A 22,117-nucleotide genomic window follows, 5' to 3' on the forward strand; every position below is an offset into this window, starting at 1 on the left:
TAGAACAGGTAGCAGAAGCCAATACAGTTTTGAACTAACTAATCTGGCAGAATTCAACTGCCAGATCCCTTGAAAGTTTCATTAAAAATACAAATTTATATGCATTCTTCAGTCAGCATAATCATCATTCTTGCTTCCCTTGTTATCCGGAGTTGACATTTTTCGAACTTTTTATTTGTTTCCCGAAGTAGTCTAAAATATTTACTATTAGAATAATTTAGTTTTATTTGTTTACATGTGCAATATTACAGAAAAGAACATCTACACAATTTTGAAAGTCAAACCCTATTTCTGGAGGGAAAGAGATTGAAATAAGGATATAATCACACCATGGCTAATTGCTACTTGGTTTAAAACAGTTTTCTACATGATTGAAGTTCATAAGCAACAGCAACTGATTTATACTTTTGGCTATGTCTGTATTTGTACAATGTAAGAGACAAAGTTTAGAATTTGCAGGCATTGAAAAGAAACAGAAGAAACAGAGAAACAAGCACTGTTACTGTACTCTTCACTGGATAAACTTCTCTGCTGAGATTAAAAATGTTATAATGGAATCTAGATTAGCCTAAGAAAATCCACTTTTTTTTTTTTTTTTTTTAAGAAAAAATGACTGGCAATTCAGTTTGGCTGTCAGCAACACTGTTTGCTATGATATGGATCTGAACTGCTACAATGAATACTTAATTACTTGCTCATACTGAATGACAGCCCACAGCTTAAGTGAGGTGTTAGCCTAAAAGACAAGAGGTTAGAATTCTGGAAGGTGTCACAAATATCTTCACAAACTATTTCAAGTTTTCTCTCTTACAAATCAGTAGTTTACTTGTTTGATTTTAAATATAGCAAGTAAAATAAACATGTTAGCGTAACAGATACTGCCAGATACTAATGAACAGTCACTTCGACTAACATATTTAGACTCATTCACAGAGAGTTGTTGATTCTTCTTCTCCAGTTGGTACATTCTGACAGCAAATGAGACATTTCAATTTAATTAGCTTTGAGATCTATACTAATGCTGCTATTAGTTCTTCATTCAAAAATATTAAGTCTGTCTACAAAACGTTTACTAGAACTGAAGTAATTCCATGGATTACTGACTCAAGTTGATTTCTTCCAAATGCAGAGCGCAAAAAAACATTTATACTTAATCATCCCTTGCTTCCTACAGCAACTCTGATAATGTAACAATTCCTAACATAGAGAAAAAAGCTGAAAACTCAATAGCAGTTTCTAAGAAGAAACTCTGTTTTAGCCAAGGGACTGCAATTTTACAAAGGCTAAATACAAGAACTATCTCTAATAGCAAACAATCAGTCATGAAGGTCAAGGTAAAGCAGTCACCACCAGCACTGATTTGCCTCTTTCTTTTTATGTTCAAAACTGTTCTCCTACGTAACACTTCTTGGTCTTTAAGGATTGCTTTCTTTACAAGCCGGAGGAGAGCAAACAATGCCCAGAATTTTGTCTGAATCTGAAAAATGGCAAGTTTGCAGGGAAGGGGAATTCACATGAAAATTTACAGTTCTTAACAAGAATTTTTACAAATATTCCCAAACAAAGCTATACTTCGTCTACAGAAAGAAGGTAAGTCAGTCATGCCAACAGTCTTTCAGCCATGTTATTAAATCACGTTAAGGACACTGAATTACATCAAGGAACTCTTCCGATCTCAGTTTGTGGAACATGCTTTAATGGTGCAATACCTGCTTATAAGACCTACATACACTGGGATACTGCTACTTAGGACAGCTGTGACATCACAGGTTTTATAAAAACCTACTGGTGCAATACCTGCTTGTAAGACCTACATACACTGGGACACTGCTACTTAGGACAGCTGTGACATCACAGGTTTTATACAAACCCAGCAAACCAAAACAGCAATGGTGCCAAAGTACTCAGTTTCTTATATCTACATGACATCCTCTGCAACTAAACACTTTCGAACAAAATAATTAGAAGTTTAGATTCTAGGCTTAAAGACAACTAAAGTTAGGGTTACCTAATCAAGTTCTATTTAATAGCTTGGCATCTTAAACATCTGAGTTTGAAAGCTTAATTTTAAAATTTCCTGAGGATCACAACTTTTCACTTCTTAAGTAAGTTTCACTTCTTAAGTACTACTTCCTCATTATGACAGGGCTTTAGCACTTTCTTACCTCCATCAATTCTCACTTCACTGCACCATCTTGTTCAGTTTCCTATATACTGAGGTAACTGTGATTAGCTGATGAAGATTTGAGAACTAGTTTCTGACTCATGAATCTTTGTATTAGGAATACCATTTCCAAAAAGGAAATTTTTAACTGTTCCTCAAAATATGCAAGTCTGAATGGGTACTTTTTATAAAGTTAAGAGTATTCCTACATATTAATAAAAATGTTTAGTATTTCATTTGTAGAAAATAAAATTAATGTAAATAAAATTTAAAACACATTAGGTGACTAGTAAAGAGGACAGAAGTTTTAATAACACAATAATTACAGAAAAAATTCTGCTAAACATTATTGTCCACTCTCAGATGTATTTTATTCATTATTTTCTGTTATATATTTGTACTTCTTAAAATTTTATATTAAAATAATTGCATTTTGTTTTAAGTACAATCCAATTTACTAGATAAACATTAAGGTCAGTTTAAAACTTACTCATGTAAGGCAGCTTCTCTGGACATGCCTGGTAAGGAGAGTAAGTGAAGTTTTCTGGAAGATACATTGTTGTTTGAGCAACACAGTCACTAGAATTGTTTCCTTCAGGATAATCTTAAAAAGAGGAATTGATTTTTGTAAAAACCTATGTTATCGACTGAATTTGCAACATATCATCATGCAGGTGAGAGCATTAACTTTCTAAGTAACAAATTCCTAGCAGCATGATTAAAAAAAAATTTACTGCATTAAAGAAACAATAATTAAATTAAGATATCTTTGTTACAGCTATGACAAATACTTCCTACTAAAGTAAACTGAAAACCAGTAATTATTTGGCCTTCACTCCAGTTACAGAGAAGTAGGACTTGGGTCTCGGTTTTCATAATCAAGCTATGTCATTAAGGTCTGGCATGTTTGGTTTTTTTTTTTCATAAAGCTCTTTTAAAAATGAAATTAAATAAGAAATATTCTTACCTGTGCCATTCAGCGTAGTATTTTTGTTAGTGTACAGTCTGATCATGTGTCCTATTGTTTTTACATTTTCTCTCAACATTATACCACGAGCTTGCACCATAAAGAGATACGTGTTTGCTGATAAAACAAAAAGCAATTTTGAATTTGAATTAAAATAAGGTATTTCCAAATTACTCTAACATCCATTGATAATGTGTTCAATGTTTGTTACTATGTCTGAATCCATGGCTAATGAACATTACTCCTTCAAGATGAAGATCCACAAAGCGTGAAACCTAACAGCAACAAAAGAATAAAATGGATTCACAACCACAGGTCTACATAAAACCCCCAAATTATAAAATGTCAATACACACTTTACATGACACTTTAATTTCTCTTTAACTTACAAAAAGCAACTGACAGTGCCAAGAAACAACTGAATTTACCAATAAAAAGGTTTTCATACGTAGATACACCTCATATATGCATTTACATATACATCATAGAAATATAGGACAAAAAATATCTAGAAAATCTTTTAGTCCCATAGAATAGTCCCCCTATTTACTCTTTAGTCAACACAACTTTCAGTCAAAATGTACTGCTGCTATTCATTCACCCTCAACAGCTGTTTCGTTATACAACTGCTACAAATCACTGCCAATCTCGAAGTATTAATATTTGATAATTATATGTGAAATATTTATTATAGGCATCAAAGGTGAGTAAAACAACATTCTGAGTAATTAAGCAACTCACTAATAATAACAGCATGAAATATTCCTCTGTCTCAGCCTTGCACTCAAAGCCCCAAATCTGATCTCAAGACAATTCTTTGTCCTAAACAGAAGAGAGTAAGTTAAGTTGGAAAAGAAGCTGCATTTATGCCTCAGTAAGCAAATGTCTATCCAGAACTCACAGACCTCAAAAAATAATGTAAAAGGAAGGATAATTCCCTTTGCAGAACAGTTTTTACTCTGGGTAGCAAAGAGGATCAAAGTGATGATCTGTCACTGCACCTATGTTGAGCAGCCATTTGTCTGGCAGATATTTGGCTCACTGTAACTAGTAACCACCCTAACCAAAAAAATGCTCTGCAACTTTGGAGGAAAGAACAAAACATACCAGAAAAACAACAGATTAATCTTAATCTGGCCTAAAGAGATTGAGGAAAATTAGAAAATTGCCTCCACTTCATCAGATGACCCAGCACCAGCAGTGTGACACAAATAACTCCAAATCAGTTGATGTCTTCTTACAGCCCAACACAAAGAGACTAGAGCTACAGAAAACTGTTAATAAAGGACTGGGGCATTTCCAGAGGCAAATGCAGTGACTAATTCCACCACATTAGCAAACAATACTACCAACACCCCCAGAGATATAAATACCAACATAATCTTTTAAGGAACATTATTTGCAAACTGTACAATAATGTTTTTCTTTTTAAAAGAATGAAGCGGGGGAGCGCTCCTGGCTTTCAAAGAACTCCTTATTAAAAACAAGAAATATTATCCCTGAAAAGTCAGGCTCTGAACATGTCATGTGCTATGCATGGTGCGTTATTCTCAAACTCTTGGCCAGCATGACTAGCTGTTTTGGTTAACATGAGTTTACATGTATGTAAAAGTTACTCAGCTGCTAGGATCCTGAAGTTGTCTCAACACCCCCCCCGCCCCCTGGCCACTAAAACAGAAAGAAAACAAACCAGAAAAACCTACAACCTTGGCCTGATGACAGAGGTAGTAAATTGAACAAGAATGATTCTTACTGGGATCCAAGACAACTGGATCCAAGGCAACAAGATAACATTGAGATTTCATTACAGAAAACTTGCACCAAAACTTGTCAAAATTTTAACCTAATTCACTGTAAAGTAGCACTTTGGGGGTCCAATTATTTTCTTATGTTTGTAGTTTGCCATTCAAATTCTGGTTTTTAGGGTGTCTGTATTAAACACTTCAGGGAATCTGTACAATTCTTGAGTTCATATATGAAGTTACCTACTCAAGAAACCTTCTCCTTTAGGAATCAACATAAAAGCAATTTGATCTGTTCCTCCAAGAACAATTATTTACCTTCAGACAAACAATTTCAAAATTCAAGGCTTCCCTGAAAGTAAAACTAAATGGATTTTTACTTTCAAATAGAACAAAATTTTCCTGATTAACAAGGTATGACTTTCTCCAAACTTGAACATATTTCAAATTGGTATCCTCCCTTCTCTTTTCCCCACATATTACTGTACAGCTCCTCTCTTCAGTATCTACCTATTCCAACACTAAAATAAAGTTCTTTTTTAATATAAATCAGTTAGTAAATACTGATTTCAGAGATAACCTCTGAAAGACTGTGTGCTATATTCTCCTTTTTAATGTGATACCAAAAGCCAAATTCACTTGATTTTTTACCACTGCAGAACAGCAGCTTTATAGAAACATAATCTTAATTCACATATATCAGGTGTGGTGGGTTGACCCAGCTGGCAGCTAAGCCTCCACCCAGCTGCTTGCTCACTGCGCTGCAGTGGGATGGGGGAAAGAACCAAAAGTGATGAAAAACAACAACAAAAAAAACCCCCTCCAACCAAACTCACCACCAGGAGACAGATGCCCTGCCAGTCCCCAAGCAACAGCTACTTTGGGGGAAAAAAACGCACCAGTTTTATTGCTGAGCATGACATTACTTGGCATGGAATATCTCTTTGGTCACCACAGGTCAGCTCTGCCAGATGTGTCCCCTCCCAATCTCTTGCCCACCCCTAGCCTACTCACTGTGGGGGACAGAGTGGAAAATGGAAAAGCCTTGATGCTGTGCAAGCACTGTTCAGCAATAGCTAAAACGATGTGTTTATCAACACTGTTTTGGTCACAAATCCAAAGCATGTGTCTCCAGAGACCTATGCTTAGACCTCTTTCTGATAGCCCATAAATCATTTCATTAGCTGCTTCTTGTTCCTTTTTCATCATTAACACTACAAGCCCCTATCCTCAAACTTCCTAAGAATGATACCACCTTTCTTAATGAGAAAGATCAGTGCTTTTTCTTCTACTTGGTGTTCACCAGCCTTAGGAATTTCTTTCTGGTTATTACCAAATCACATTGATTGCAAACACTTCAGCTGTTAGACTGAGAGATGTCACTTACACAGTGACAGAAATTTGGACACTGTGCAGCCAGTGAGCATACTCTCCAGCACTGCTCCTGATGCAGTTGAGATGAAAGATTTGCCCCAGAACTCACTGCAAAGAGTATTAGAAAAATCTACTCAAACATGTTACTGTTACAGTCTTAGGAACCTGATACAGTACACAACTGAGACTAAGACCTTCAAACAAGTCCACAAGAAAGTCAAGAGGGCCATATAACTGTTCTCAATTCCTATGGGAAACTTTACTGTAGCCTGAATAACACAGACATAAATCTTGATAAAACAGATTTTCTGCAAAAGCAGTTGCATCTCCCCTTAGTTGAAGGACAACTTCCTTCTTCTGACACAGACGAGAAAAAAACAAATACACCAGACCTTTGTGAGAGACAAAGCTAGAAAGTACATTTCTCTCAAAAACAGGCATCATGAAAAGGGAGAATTAAAAAAAACAACCTGGCAAAGTCTGCTGCCACCTTGGCCTAAGTATTCAAGAGCTGGTCTTGTTAACAGGAAGATCTAGCTTTGCCATGTTTTCAAGCTATTCTTGTAGTCTACCCCAACCCAACACATCCTCTTCAAAGATCTGCTTGGAAGAGTCCCATGGGATAAGGCCCTCGAGAGAAGAGGTGGGGCAAGAAAGCTGAGTAATATTCAAGGATCACCTCCTGCAAGCTCAAGACAGCTCTATCCCAATGAATATGAAGTCAGGCAAAAATGCCAGGAGGCCTGCATGGATGAACAAGGAGCTCCTGGAAAAAAATCAAACACAAAAAGGAAACATACAGAAGGTGGAAGCAAGGACAGATAATGTAGGAGGAATACAGAAACAATGTCTGACCATCCAGGGATGCTAAAGCCCAAATGGAATTGAATCTGGCCAGGGATGTCAAAGACAACAAGAAGGGTTTCTATAAGTACACAGTCAGTGGCTGTGTGGGGCTTAGTTGCTGGCTAGGGTTAAACCATGACAGTCCTTTTTGGTGTCCAACGTGGGGCACGAAGGGTTGAGATAATGACAGATCTGACCAGAGCACGTTAAAACAAATTTGTGATAAGCATTCATTATATTAAATAGTCATTGGTCACAATGTTGATTCACTTGTTCTCAAGAGTTGTGCTACGTAACACCTTACTTGCCGTATGCACTCCCTGTGGTGCCGTTTAATGCCTCTGGGACTTGCATTAAAGTTATCACTTTGCGGTACTGTGCTGGAAACATATCCCGTGCCCCATGCCACTGCCTTGGAACTCTATCCTGGGCCTTGAAAAGCAAGTCTTATGGTGACATGGCACCCCAGAAAGAATTGAGTCAGACAACAGGACTCACTTCTGAAACAACCTCATAGACACCTGGGCCAAAGAGCATGGCATTCAACAGGTATATCACATCCTTTACCATGCACCAGCCTCAAGGAAAATTGAACAATACAATGGACTGTTAGAGACTACCCTGAGAGCAATGGGTGGTGGGACATTCAAACATTGGGATACACATTTATCAAAAGCCACCTGGTTAGTTAACACTAGGGGATCTCTGCCAATCAAGCTGGCCCAGCCCAGTCAAACCTTTTACGTACTGTAGAAGGTGATAAAGTCCCTGCAGTGCAGATAAAAAATATGCTGGGTAAGACAGTCTGGGTTACTCCTGCCTCAGGCAAAGGCAAACCTATTGGTAGCACTGCTTTTGCTCAAGTACCTGGGTGCACTTGGTGGGTAATACGAAAGGATGGGGAATTCCAATGTGTACCTCAAGGCGATTTGATTTTGGGTGAAAATAGCCAGTGATTTGAATTGTATGTTAATTGCTGTATAATACTGTATGTCATCACTACTGTGGTCACTATATGCCATTATCAACAGTATTACAGTAAGAATCACCCAGATTAATGAAGAATGAATTTTGATGAAAACTGAGCAAAGTGCAGTGGTGATAGAACCAGAACTGGCTTCAGCACGCAACAATCCAACACCACACACCATCTCTCCTGCCCTGAAAGACTGTTATGACAGATGGAGCCTAAAGTCATGGACTAAATGAACTCAACAGACATTTTAGAGGGACAGCCCATAGACTAAGGGAATGATATCTGCGTGTGTATATCAAAAGACAGGGAAGGTGGTGGTGATTAATTGGAAAGTATTGGAAAGTGTGGGACCTGGGCATGACACAGATGGTATCGAGTAAGGGGTGGATATTGTCCTGGTTTCAGCTGAGATAGCGTTAATTTTCTTCCTAGTAGCTTTTGGATTTAGTATGAGAATAATGTTGATAACACACTGATGTTTTAGTTGTTGTTAAGCAGTGCTTACACTAGGTCAAGGACTTTTCAGCTTCTCATGCTCTACTGAGAGGGCTGCAGATGCACAAGAGGGTAGCCACAACTGCCAGCAGAAGCTGCATCCATTGAGATAAGAAAAGGAATGGCCTGCCTGGAAACAGAGAAAGGACCCAAAAAGGAACAAGTAGACCCCAAACCAAATATTGCTATTGGACCAAACTGCCGCCACGTGGGGAGGGGAACTTAAATTTTAAGGGTATGATTGCCCAGGGATTTGTTTGTTTGGAGTCCCTCTCCGGAGGCACCAACTTGATAAACTTCTATGATGAAATGATCAGCCTGGTAGGTGAGGAGATAGCAGTGGATACTGCCTTTCACACTGTATCCCATAAGATCGTCATAGACAAGCTGCTGATGTACAGGCTGGATGAGAAAACAGTGAGGCTGGTCAAAAACTGACTGACTGACCAGGCCCAGAGGGTGAGGATCAGTGGCACAAAGTCTAGTTGGAGGCCAGTGACTAACAGCATGCCCCAGGGGTCAATCCTGGATCCAGTCCTGTTTAACATTTCATTAGTCATCTGGACGATGGCGCAGAGTATACGCTCGGGAAGTCTGCTTATGACACAAAACTGGGGTAAGTAGCTGATACGCCAGAGGGCTGTGCTGCCATCCTGAGGGACCTCAACAGGCTGGAGAAATGGGCTGACAGGAACCTCATGAAATTCAACAAGGAGGAGTGCAAAGTCCTGCACCTGGGGAATAACAACTCCATGCACCAATGTAAGCTGGGGGCCACCCAGGTGGAAGGCAGCTTAGCCCCCTTGGAGGTCCTAGTTGACACCAAGTTGAATGTGAGCCAGCAATGTGCCCCTGCTGCAAAGAAGGCCAGTGGCATCCTAGGCTGCATTAGGAGGAATGTTGCCAGCAGGTGGGGTGATCCTTTTCCTCTACTCAGTACCAGTGAGGCCACACCTGGAGTACTGTGTCCAGCTCCGGGCTCCTCAGTAGAAAAGACATGGGCATACTGGAGAGAGTCCAACAAAGGGCCATAAAGATGACAAAGGGATGGGAGCATCTCTCCTATGAAGAAAGGCTGAGAGAGCTGGGACTGTTGAACCTGGAGAAGGCTCGGGGGATCATATTAGTGTATATAAAGGGTGAGTGTACATGTATATAATGTATATGAAGGGAGGATGACAAGAGGACAGAGCCAGGCTCCTTTCAGTGGTGCCCAGTGAGAGGACAAGAGGCAATGGGCATAAACTGAAACACAGGAAGTTCCACCTGAACATCAGGAAACACTTCTTTACTGTCAGGGTGACTGAGCACTGGCACAGGTTGCCCACGGAGGTTGTAGAGCCTCTATCTTCAGAGATACTCAAAAGTCGTCTGTACACAGGACTGGGCAACTGGCTCCAGGTGGCACTGCTTGAGCAGGGTGGATGGACCAGATGACCTCCAGAGGTCCTGTCTAATCTCAACTATTCTGTGATTCTGTGATTTTCTTCCACTACTGTCTGTCTTTCTGCGTTTGTACCATCACTCCTGTCACAGTGCAAGGCAATGCACAAACCAGGAAGGCAAAATTTCACATTTAACCAAAGAAAACCTCTAAAAATGCAACCACCTAGAACTAGTTTTATTCATATTCTCCTTATTTCACTGTACGTGTTCCACAGTAAGTAAGAAAGAGCACTTCTGATTCAAGAAACATACAGAATCCAGGCTGTCACACAGTGTACAAGGTAAGCAAATGAGAAATGCAGTGCAGGATATAAAACAACATACTCATATAGTACACCCTGGAATAAATACCGTACTAAATGTTCCAGGTAAGGCAACTGCAGTGTGAGCATGAGCTCATATGTAATTCAGATTAAATTTTCACTAGCAATTGATCCAGATCTGTATCAGCAATCATGGACAAATAGCTCCAAGTCAGTCATCAAAAGTCCTGCTTTCAGGGCATTATTTAAAACTCATTCTGATAAAGCACATTAGGGCATTAAAGGGATCATCCCGTATTTCAGAGGAGATGTTAAAAATATCAGATGGATCATTTTTTGTCTCCAGTTTTTACAGCTCACTAGTTATTAATAGTTTTATATGTTAGGCTGGGGAAAAAAAAAAAGCACTGGTGGTGGGGGATGCATTAATTCTTAAAATATAAAAATATCTGTAAAAATGGCTCAATGTTTCACCTCAGGTAGCTTCCTGTTATTTAAATATTCACCTGAGGACTATATACATCTTTTTTAAAGAAAAAGGTCCCATTTACAGATCACTCTCCATTAGGGAATCAAGCTCCTTCCAAGCAGTACACCAAAAATTAACGCATATCTCACAACACTGCGTTAGTTTATCATCCCTTAGCTTCACAGAAAAAACACAAAACTCAATTTTATATAGAAACTTAGTAATTTATCATGCTGTACGCATACACCAAAGCAAAGCCAAAACAAGGTGCCATGCGCTTAGAAGCAATCAACATAGTAAAGTATACAACAGAACAACTGAATTTAAAACTGGATCAATGACTGGCATTCTGCAGAACAGTAAGAAGTTAAAACTGTGGTTATTTTAACAAGATACTCTGAAAAGCATTAATGAGATTACAAACGATGCTTTCTTAAATGCCAAAGAAGAAAAGATGAACAGACTTGGAGACCACAAATTTTATTTAAAAACGTAGTTTTTTCACACACACAAAGACAAAAACACACAAGGAAAAAGCCTTACATCAAGAATGCTTTCAAAGCAAATAGCAAAAAAAGTTAATACCACCATACTTCGCAAGTGAGAAGATCATCATCAGAGCAGCTCTAGCAACATTATACACTGCTCTTCTGGAAAAAAAAATACTGAAAAGCTCAGATAAGAGATACTTCATAAAGAATCCAGGGACACCGCAAAATTCAAATGCAATAAACACAGCTTTACAGAAAATAGGTCTTGCCAAATGGCCATTGCCCCTAAAGTTACTCATCTGCTAGTCAACACCTTTTTTCACAAGGCTTCTGAAAAGCACGTTCAACACGCTGCATAAAAATCAACATGGATTCAAATGGGTTAACAGAAAGTTCTCCACTAGTAATTGTAAATGGGGAACCATCTCATGGGGACATTTCTAGAACAAGTCCTACATGGACCTCTTCTCATCTCAAGGTTGTATGATATTATTCTCAGCTTTATGAGAGTTATAAATACACTATTGGCAGAGTTCATGCATGGCAAATTAACACAAAAGTGTTAAAGATTAAATTCTACAAACTAATCTAAATATACAGTAAGTAGAGCTCAGCTGAAGATTGCTTCTAAAACATCACAGTCATGATTTCAGGAACTAGGAATATTTTCCACAGCTACAGGATAGAGACTTTAGTCTGTAAAACAGATTCATTAAACAATTTTGCAGCGAAGGACAATACCCAAAGTAATGTAAGACTACTATAAATGGGTTCCTACTCACAAACTGAAATCTACAGAGAACAAATAAATTCTACAGTAAGTGTTCAAATTCCAGAGGATTTTATTGTTACACATTTATTGTTAATCAGAAGTTGTTTCTAAAACATATGCAACAACCAGAAAAAAGCAAAAAATTGTACGCCTTGAAACATATTTTTCACTTGATTTGTTGTTGAATGTTTAATACCAGTTTTGCACTATTTGTAACTTAACAACAAATCCAAACTTATTTCATGGGTATGGTGAGACTGCATTTGGGTCTGCATATGTATACCTCCTTATATGGAAAATATACTAGAAAGATAATCACCTCAATCTACTGAAAATACCAACAACTACAGGTATTTCTGGAGGTTAATAGGGATCATTCATATGGTACAGATGGATGAATCTGTATCAGCTACAACACGGAGTCTTCAAAATTGTTTTTAGTGGTGGTATTTTCCAATACTCCAGACAATGTATACTCACTGCCACAAAGAAAATGCCAAATGGATGAGTCCTCTGACTGCAAGTCTGAGGCTTTCAATAAATGTCAGTTCACTGTTCACTGGAGCCAGTAACAGAGGCAATCTCATTGGTCAAGTCTCCATTTATTGGTGAAGAAAAAAAAATAATAAAAATTTCTTTCTTTAGCAGTATTTTTAAGCATGATACATGACACAATGTTCAATACAACTTTTAACATACTTGATACTATTCTATCCTCCAATCTCAGCCTAGTAGTCGACTAATTAGCAAGTTAGGAATAATTCAATAGCTAACTCTGAAACAGTATGTCCTGGTTTTGGCTGGGATAGAGTTCATTTTCTTCCTAGTAGCTGGTATAGTGCTGTGTTTTGGATTTAGTATGAGAAGAATGTTGTTAACACACTGATGTTTTAGTTGTTGCTAAGTAGTGCTTACACTAGTCAAGGACTTTTCAGCTTCCCATGCTCTGCCAGGTGCACAAGAAGCTGGGAGGGGGCACAGCCAGGACAGCTGACCCTACCTGGCCAAAGGGCTATTCCATACCATACGATATCAGGCCCAGTATATAAACTGGGAGGGGGGGTTGGCCGGGGGCAGCAATCGCTGCTCGGGGACTGGCTGGGCATTGGTCAACGGGCGGTGAGCAACTGCATTGTGCATTGCATTGTTTTGTACATTCTTTTATTATTATTTTCTCTTCCTCTGCTGTCCTATTAAACTGCCTTCATCTCAACCCACAGGTTCTACTTTTCGCCCTCCCCCCCCCCAGGATTCTCTCTCCCATCCCACCGGAGGCAGGGCGGGGGGTGAGCGAGCAGCTGCACAGGCACTTAGTTGCTGACTGGGGTTGAACCACGACACAGTATCCTACAGAAATTTAAAAATCAGCATTGCTGTCACCATTAAAAATGCAGCTTATATATTTACTTGGTTTGGGTTTTTTTCCTCCACTCAAGGCAGATTCAATCAGGAAAGTAAATATTTTTACTTAAATACTTTTCTTTGAATTTCTACTATTTTAGCAAAATTTCCACTCCAACTTTAAAATACTTAAATTTCATTAAGACATTTGTTCATTGAAGACTGTTCTATACAGGACGACTTTGGACATCAACAATTAAATGGTTTTATAGTGACATTTTAAGCTTAAGCCTTGCCAATTCTTCCAGAATTTTGTTTTAAAGAGTTCAGTTATTTAAGAAAAATAGAAAACTAGTATCTGTAAATCATATATTCCAAGTATCATCATAAATAAACAAAAAAAGAATACAGACACAATAAACTGAAGGTAAAGAAGGACAACTGCAAATTTAAGAAAGTGAACTGACCATCGGGGATACCTTGCAAAAAGGCATCTTTTGTGTCCAAAAGCCCTGAAACCAATTTCTGCACTGTATTCAGACAAGCCTAGCACTGGATCCCACACGATGCACAACCACTGCATGCTGGTCCCCATAACACTGTTGTATTATTTGAATACAAAAGATTACCCAAAACAGACTAAGAGCTATAGAAAAACCAAGCAGAGAGAGTCACTTGTAGAAACAGTCTTAGTAATGGAAAGCCAGGAGATAAGCTATCTTTTACCACACACAGATGTGGAAATGGTTAAAGATTGGGTCATGTCAGCGAAGCACCATAGTTCAAATAAACGTTTACAGGGCATACAGTTTCTCCTCCTCAATGGGTGAGAAGAACACATTCAAATAACTGGCTGGCTTGAGTGAAAAAAACTCATTTCACATTAGGTCTCATAATTACTTTGTTCTTGTGAACTTAGCTGCACACTCTAAGTGCCTGTATTTTTTTCCCTTTTCTGACTAAGAGCAAGACCACAAAATGAGTAGTCCATGAAATCTTATGCAGGCGAGTTCCCTGACTAATAACTAAGTATACCTAAGGGCTTTAGGAAAACTATCAGATAAAGATACAAAACAACTGATTCATAAAGAAATATGCATGTTTAGTCAAAGCTTATCTGTTGGTAAAAGCAAGAGACAGTCATGAATGACTGAACTGCAATAATTTATTCAGCATCAGATGCTAGGAATGACTGTGCTGGGCCAACAACATGCAAAAATCTTGGCACCTCCCAGAATAAGGCAGAAAAGTTACCCATGAAACTGCCCGAGCTCCTAACAAGCTCAAGCCATTAATCAGAATGCCAAGGAACTTTTGATCACTGGAAATCAGTGAGCAAGCAGAAGAATGTGTAAGCCTCATACTCACTGCGCAAGGAAAAAAAAGGGAAGACTCTATTCATCACAAAGCTGAGTAAAATGTTTCTGTTAAAGGGTTTGGTTGTAATTTGTGGAACTGAAATGAAAAGCTGCACTGCAAGCAAGAAAAAGACCACTGCAGCAAATGAAGTTACTCTTGCCTCCAAATGAAGCCTTTAATAACATGTAAACCTTAATAAAGGAATATAGCTGAAAATAGCTCCCCAACAACAACCAGGTCTGTAATACGGACATTTCCCTGCAGAAATTGTGAAGCAAAGGGACAGACAAGTTTCATTCACTGAAGAAACTTGTAAGAGACCCATGAGAACAATTCCCGAGAAAGCAGTAAAAGAAGACGATAGCAGCAAAATAACCACGAACATCTACCACATCTTGCAAAACCCATCAGTCTTTTATCAGATGTTATTTCCACACGGCAACAAAGGAGGAGAGTAACAAAGGGTTTGTTTTGTTTTCAAGAGGCTAGCTGCACTATTCTTAGTTCAGTGCAGCCCTTCAGCTGTATTAAACCTATTGCCTTGAAGACACAGGCTCTATTACAAAACCCGCAGACAAGGTATTATCATCTGTGTATCACTGTGGCAAACACAGCCAACAGTATGCTGCCCTGTATTAGCAACAGCATAACCAGCAGATCGATAGGAGCAACTATTCTTCTCTATTCAGCAACTTGTGAAACCATATTTGGGGTACTGTGACCAGTTTCAGGATCCCAGTAAGAGACAGACATTAACATAGCAGAGCAAGCCCAGAGGAAAGCTTCCTAGATGGACCATATGATGTGCAAATAGAAACTGAAAGAAATAGGTTTGTTCAGTCTTAAGTAGAAACGGCTAAGGGGAGGATCAAATATTTTTGCTGTCTTCAACTATGCAGAAGTGTATAGGGAAGATGAAATTGAACACTAGGAGGTACACAGAGAATACCCAAGGCAATGAACACAAGGTGCAAGATGGGAAATTATGATTACATATTCAGTTTTCTCACAGTTGTCAAAACACTGGAACAGGTTTCCCAGAGAGAATGCAGAATCTCCATCCCTGGTGTTATTCAAAACTCAACTGGACGTGGCCCTGAGCAATCCAATCTAGTAGGATCTGCTTTCAGCAGTAAGTTAGATCAGATGACCTCCAGAGGTCCCTGCCAATCTAAATTATTCTATGATCAAACAGCAAGTCTTTAGAAATACCACAACTGCCACAGATGCCAGGAAAAAGAATATTAGCACAAAGGCTGTGCCCGTATCTATGGGCTCAGCACCTGGTAGCACTGACAACCATTTATCTTGCTGATAGCCTTTTCAGCTCTTCCCTCCATTTCAGCACACGTTCAAAAAGGAGCGAGATCACCCTTTCCTATTAGGAAAATTATTTCCTAATAACAGAATAGGAAATAGATTGATATCAAATTGTAAGCTGAAACCGATGGAGATGTTTCCAAGTTCCACCTAGCCTGCACAGCTGCCCTTTGGTTAGGATTGCCAGAGAAGTAGTAAAATTTTATTAAGAGAAGCGGAAGACTGGAAGAAAGAAAACCGTACCTGTTTCTTTCTCCTCAATCTCATTCCACCATTCAGGATTTCTAGTTACTGATGTCAAAGACAGACTGCAGCTTCCCTGATTGCTGCACTGTTCCATAACCAGTTCTTATCAGCACTACAAAGGTCATCATGTCCAAGGTGGCCAAGTTAGACTGCAAATGACAATATTGAGAGCTCTAAGGTACTCTTCCACCCAGTCGGGTAAAGGTTCTCTGCTGCAGTCAGACAGAAAGGAATAACCCCAAGATGAGTAAGAGATCATTTTCTGAGACTGGTTATGTTGTCCAATGTGATTTCAGTTATGATGCTGACAGAAAAGGGGAAAAGCAAAGAAAAAAATTGTCTGGCGATACTCACATTGGCTTGGCAGTGAAATAAGATCACCAAATGCTCTCTCTCTGGGTCACCACTGCCTTGCTACTTTGTCTTATTCTCCTCATCTTTGGAACCTTTCCATAACGTAAACCTGAACATAAATATGTGTTCTGAATAGCTGTCAGCACCAGACCAACTATTCAAGTCCCTTTTATCAGTACTGTTATCTACAACACTGAAAAAGAAGGTATTGGTACCAAAGATCCCTGCTCTCAGCTAGCTTCTTCAGTCTCTAACTGCAGTATACAAGGATATCTGTAACTTCCAGAGAAGTTTCAGAATCACAGGCCATCTTCATTGACTAATTCAAAAGCAGCAATTCAGTTTGTGTCTCTATTTCACATACCAGAGAAGGAGCACCAGATGAAGTACTGGTGCCAGAAAAGTGGTCTTTCCAGACAAGTAGCACCTGTTCTGCTTCCATCACATAGAGACTATCACACAGAAGTACGATTGGAACATTTAAAGGAGATTTTAAACGTTTAAAATGTTTTCTACCATTTTACCTTGCCATCCTATCCCTCTAGGTTTTGCTTCAAAACATGCACTCAATTAAACAGGGAAAATGAAAACCAGAAAAACAGTTGTCTTCTTTAATTAGCAGTTAGAAATCAATCTGCTTCCATGTTTGAGCACCTCTGACTATTAAGAGACCACTGGGGTGCTGAGGTAGGGTTGCAGCCATCTCTACCCCACCCCATCTTCTGGTCTTACAGAAGACGGGAAAGGAGGCAGATGAACAACCCCAACATAGTGTATGAATTCTTCTCAACCATATAAACCTTGAATTTTTATATTATGTGGAATACTATATGTCTTAGTCTCAAAACACAGAATAGTGTCTGAAAACATGAAATTTAAATACTTCTCTTCTCTTCATATTCTGAAATACATGAGGTAACAGAAGTTTCTATTTCCCAATGAACTAATGTTCTGCAAGGCCTCTAAAAAAAAGTGATATGCAGGTAATTATTGTGCAAATGAAAACATTTAAATATTAGACAGAAATAATTAAAGACAGAAATAAGTAATTAAGATTTTTTCCTCTAAACAAATTTTCAGTATTCCAGATCTACCCAAACTGCATTTGTCACAGAATCTGCAATTTTGAAAAAAAATGCAGTAACTATCTTCTAATTAGCATGAAGGACAGAGGGAATGTAGCAATGACCTCTTTGAGAATTCTCCCAGTGCTAAGGGCTTACTTGTGCAGATATCTCCTCCCTTTGATAAGCCATTAATTGCTTGCTAGGAGGGAATTCCACTCTATTAGCCCATAAGAATTCAAATTTTCACTCAGCTTTGACATCTCAAGAAGCCATTGTGCTACATCTTCCCCGTCCAACCTTCCAGTACACTGCTGCTCCATAAAACATTTGGGAATCCAACTTTTCCCTGTCTTTTCAGTTCCTCTGACCATCAGGAAGAGAATCCAGACAGGGAGCAGCTCCAGTTTCCTACAACACAATTAGAACTTTCCTCCTCTCTGCCACTGTGCCTTGTAGCTTGTTGAGGAAGAAAGTGTTCTGGTGAACCAAATATCTTCACTAAAACATGTCCATACACATGAATTATGACAAATCCCAACCATCTATAACTTAACTGCAGAATATATTTAATGAAGAGCTGCTAACAGAGAAGGTGGCTGACCTTCCGTCAGTAATCTTAAGGCCTCCTCCTCTCCACACACAATCAGCTTTGATTTAGATACACCTATTCCACCACACACAATGGAAAGGAGCAAGCACATATTGCAATATGCAAATGGCAGGAGCATACAGCAAAGGCTTATTAGATGAATCATCTGCCCATAAACTTGGGGAGCGGAGTGTTAGTGGGTTTTTTGCAAATCTTCCATTTTTACAACTTATATTTTCCCGAAGAATATTGCCAGGATGCCTATTGGCTTTAAGATAACATCTGACCTTCTTTCTCTCCATTCTACACAGTAACATTTCCAGGAGCAAATTCCTGGGAAATCAGCATCACTTCTGCAAGCTGACAGGTTTAGACTACTAGTGTAAAATTCTCCTATTGCCCTTTCCTTTACCATTTTCTATTTTCCCTCCCCCAGTAAGACCAGCACAGCATGGTAGCATTTTGAACTGTGTCCAAGAAGTGCCATAGACAAAGAGTAAGTCCAATATTGTAGGGTTTTGGTTTGTTTACGCTGGATGAGTTCACAATACAACCGGATACAAAGGCCAGAACACCACTGAACAGTAGCAGGAAAGAGATGTAATCTCACAAACTCATGTACCTAGTGAAGATTTTTGTATCATTACACCACAGCTTGAAAAGGGCTAAATGCGTCTGAGATAACAAGAGAGACCACTTTAAGTGAAAATTATTTTTTTCCTTAAGGTTGACCAGACCTAAATAACCTACCCCAAGAATTCTTTCGGTGCATACTTGTTGATTTCATTTCACTCCTGGTACAAAGGAAACCTAGCATACATCTAAACCCCAGTAGCGGAGCATCAGGAAAGAAAAGTGTCATCACTAGAGGCTCTGATTCTGAACAAGGTACTGCATGAGCCTTGTTTAGTAAGAAGAGAAGGTACTTTTAAGACGACACCCATTGAAGAAGAAACACTTAAGTAATTAAGTGAAACTCCAGCTGCATGCATTATGTAAGATGTTAATAGTTTCTGATACTTATAAAGATGCGGAAACTGCACTTTGCAGTACTGCTAATCATACACCACCTGCTTGTGCTTAAAGTCTACTCCAATGTTGCATTAGCGTCTCACAGAACTGATATGTCTAAATGGACCCTAGCAGCATCATCCTCTCACAAGACCAAGTTACATCCCTTTCAGCGGGGAAACACTGACAGACAACAAACTCAAGAACTCCAACCCATGATATATTCCCTAATACTTTTTTATATTTATTTGAACTGTAACATGACACGACAGGCATGTCAATATTGTATGAAGTGCTACAAGTATGGGAGAAGTAATTGCACCTTGAAAGGGTTTACAAGCTAAACAGAAGACTGTGAACAACAGGAAGCCAAACAGCAAAAAGACACCAGTCAACAGGAAAATTCCTGCAGATTCAGTGGCCAAATCAATGTGGACATTTTGTGGTAATGACTGCAGGGAGGGGTTTTAAGCACTGAGAACAAAGAGCAAAATGGTTTTACAGGTATTTAAGTAGCACCTGATAAGCAGGGAGAAGCGCAGGAGAAAGTGTCAATGTTCCCTGGGAAAAAAAGGAAAACATTGCCTAGCCAGCAGACAGCCAACACAGTGAAACACCACAGAGGATACAACTCGCCTTAGCTCAGGGGTAAGGCTAACCAATTCTGAAAGGATCATCCAGTAAGAAAACGCCTGATGGTCTCCCAGAAACAGCAGAAGAGCAAAGTAAGGAAAACAGCACATTTTTTTTGTCTGACCCAGACTTGCACAGTTATTTTATACAGCTTTTCTTAAAGAAACCATTTGTCTCCCCTCTGAAGGGGTTCTTTCAGAAGTGGAAGCTAACAAACTGTAAAACCTGTGAAGAGAGATCCCTCTGACAGAAGTAAACAACAAATATTGAAGTTGGTTCTGAATTTCTGTTCACACGTGCTTTATTATTAATGCAGGTACTAATGACTTAAAAGACGAATGCGTTCAAGTGACTCCAGCAGGCAGTTTCGCAGTTCTTTCCCGGTTTCTGCCACTAATTTATAACGTGATGGAACGGTGAGCTGCTTTTTTTGCCTCGCTTTTCCGGCCTGGGAAGCAAGAACAGCATTCACCTACCTCGCGACGGCAGATGAATCTTCTAGAGCATTTGAAACCCACAGAACAAAGATGCGGCGTGAACAGACGCTACCGCCGCCCCGACCCTCCCTCGGCACCGCGGGGGGCCGCGTTTCCACACCCGAGACGCCCCTCGCCCGCCGCCGCCCGTGTCCTCCCCGCCCCGGTGCCCGGCCTGAGGGGCCGGGGGCGGCGGCCGCCCCCCGCCCTCACCCCCCAGCCCCGAGGGGGCAGCTCCCGACTCACCGATGCCGGGGGCCACATAGATGAAGTAGAGGCAGGAGGAAGAGGAGAAAAAGAAGATGAAGGCGAGCATGGAGCGATTGGAGACCCGCAGCACCTTCCGGAGCAGTGGCATCCTCCCTCCGCGCCGGCGGCCGGCCGCTCCGCTCAATCCCGGCGAGCCGCGGCGGCGCTTCCCAGAGGAAGGCGGCCCGCTCCTCCCATGGATCGGGCAGCCAGAAGGTGACGAGGGGGCTCGGCTCGCCCCCTCCCTCCCGTCGCCTCCCCAGGAGCAGGCGGGCCGGCGGGGGCCGGCAGGAGCAGCGCCGCGGCCCGAAGAGGAGGAAGGGCGGCGGCGCTTTGTGGCCGGCCCGGCTGCCCCCCTCACGGGCGCCGGCGGGGCCCTGCCTGCCTTGGCGCTGCGCCTCCGGGCGGGCTGGACCCGCCGCCGCGGCTCGCAGGTGGCGGCCGGAGCGGGAAGCTGCCGCTAGCGCTGCCGCGGGGCTCGGCGAACGCTCCCGCCGCTGCTCATGCCGCCGGGCGCCGCGGCCGCCCGCTCTCCCGCCTGCTGCCCCCTCACAAGCGGCGGCGGCGGTAGCGGCAGCAGCAGCATCCCCGCTGCCGGCGGGCAGTCACCTCCGCGCCCGGCCCGGCCCCGCCGCTTCACGCCTCCTCCCGCACCGGCGGGGAGCGCGCTGCGCGGCGCGGCCCGGCCCCGCCCCGCCGAGACCCGGATACTGCGGCGGTTGGAGCGTGCGCGAGCCCCGCGGCGGCGGCGGACTGCAGAACTGCGGCGGGGCGCGCGCGCGCGCCCGCCCTCCCGCGCTCCGGCGGAAGGGGCCGGGGGGGGAGGGGTGGGGGGGGAGAGCACCGGCGGTGCCGCCGCTACACTGCGGCGGCGGCGGCCACGCGCGCACCGCCCTCCCCCGCGCTGCGGACCAATGGGAGGCCAGGGATTAGCGAGCCCGCTCTCCCGATTGGCTGCTGCGTGGACGAGCGTGTGTATGAGCGGGGCGGGGCGAGGTGGCCTGGCCGGGCGGGCCGGGGTCCGCCAGCGTCCCCGCGGGCCTGGCGTGAGGGTGGGGCGGGAAGAGCCGTTGGGGAGGAGCGGGCCGTGAGGGGAGAGGGGGCCTCTCGCTCCGGGCGCTCCGGTTGTACCCCGCCGTCACGGTTCCTTTCCTGTGCCACGCCACCTCGGCCTTTTTGCGGGACACGGCGGGGAAGGGCGCTGGGTTCCGCGGGCGGCGGCACCGCCGGGCCTCTGGGGAACTCGGCCTACCCCGCCCGTGCCCGCTTTCCAGCGGTGGTGCAGTCCTCTCCCTCTCTTCCCCTTCACAGTCGGCGCTGTCCCTCTGCCCAGTGCGGCCGCGGGCGTATCTCTTACTTCAGCTGCTTTTAGTGCAGAACAGTTGCAAATGGGAGTCGGGGATAGCAGACCCAGCGGTTCTCCACAGCGCGGGTTAGAAAACATTTCCTGAAGATATGGCTACACTT

The 22,117-nt window shown here is 41.8% G+C and overlaps 1 protein-coding gene across 2 annotated transcripts in view; it reads right to left on the reverse strand.

The window, feature by feature from the left end:
- B4GALT6 (beta-1,4-galactosyltransferase 6) overlaps window positions 1-20,759 on the reverse strand; it is a 33,366-nt gene extending 12,607 nt beyond the window's left edge. The window contains exons 1-3 of one of the 2 annotated variants that reach the window (XM_075705607.1): window positions 20,648-20,759; window positions 3,132-3,248; window positions 2,655-2,768 (exon numbers count right to left, since the gene is read on the reverse strand). In XM_075705607.1, the coding sequence (XP_075561722.1) occupies window positions 2,655-2,768; window positions 3,132-3,248; window positions 20,648-20,759 (343 nt within the window). Of the gene's footprint in view, window positions 1-2,654; window positions 2,769-3,131; window positions 3,249-4,480; window positions 4,497-20,647 lie in introns of those variants that run through there. The other variant, XM_075705608.1, reaches the window with a different exon arrangement.
- Between the last annotated feature and the right edge of the window lie 1,358 nt (window positions 20,760-22,117).

This window comes from Pelecanus crispus, chromosome 2 (genome assembly GCF_030463565.1).
Source record: "Pelecanus crispus isolate bPelCri1 chromosome 2, bPelCri1.pri, whole genome shotgun sequence".
NCBI lineage: Eukaryota > Metazoa > Chordata > Aves > Pelecaniformes > Pelecanidae > Pelecanus > Pelecanus crispus.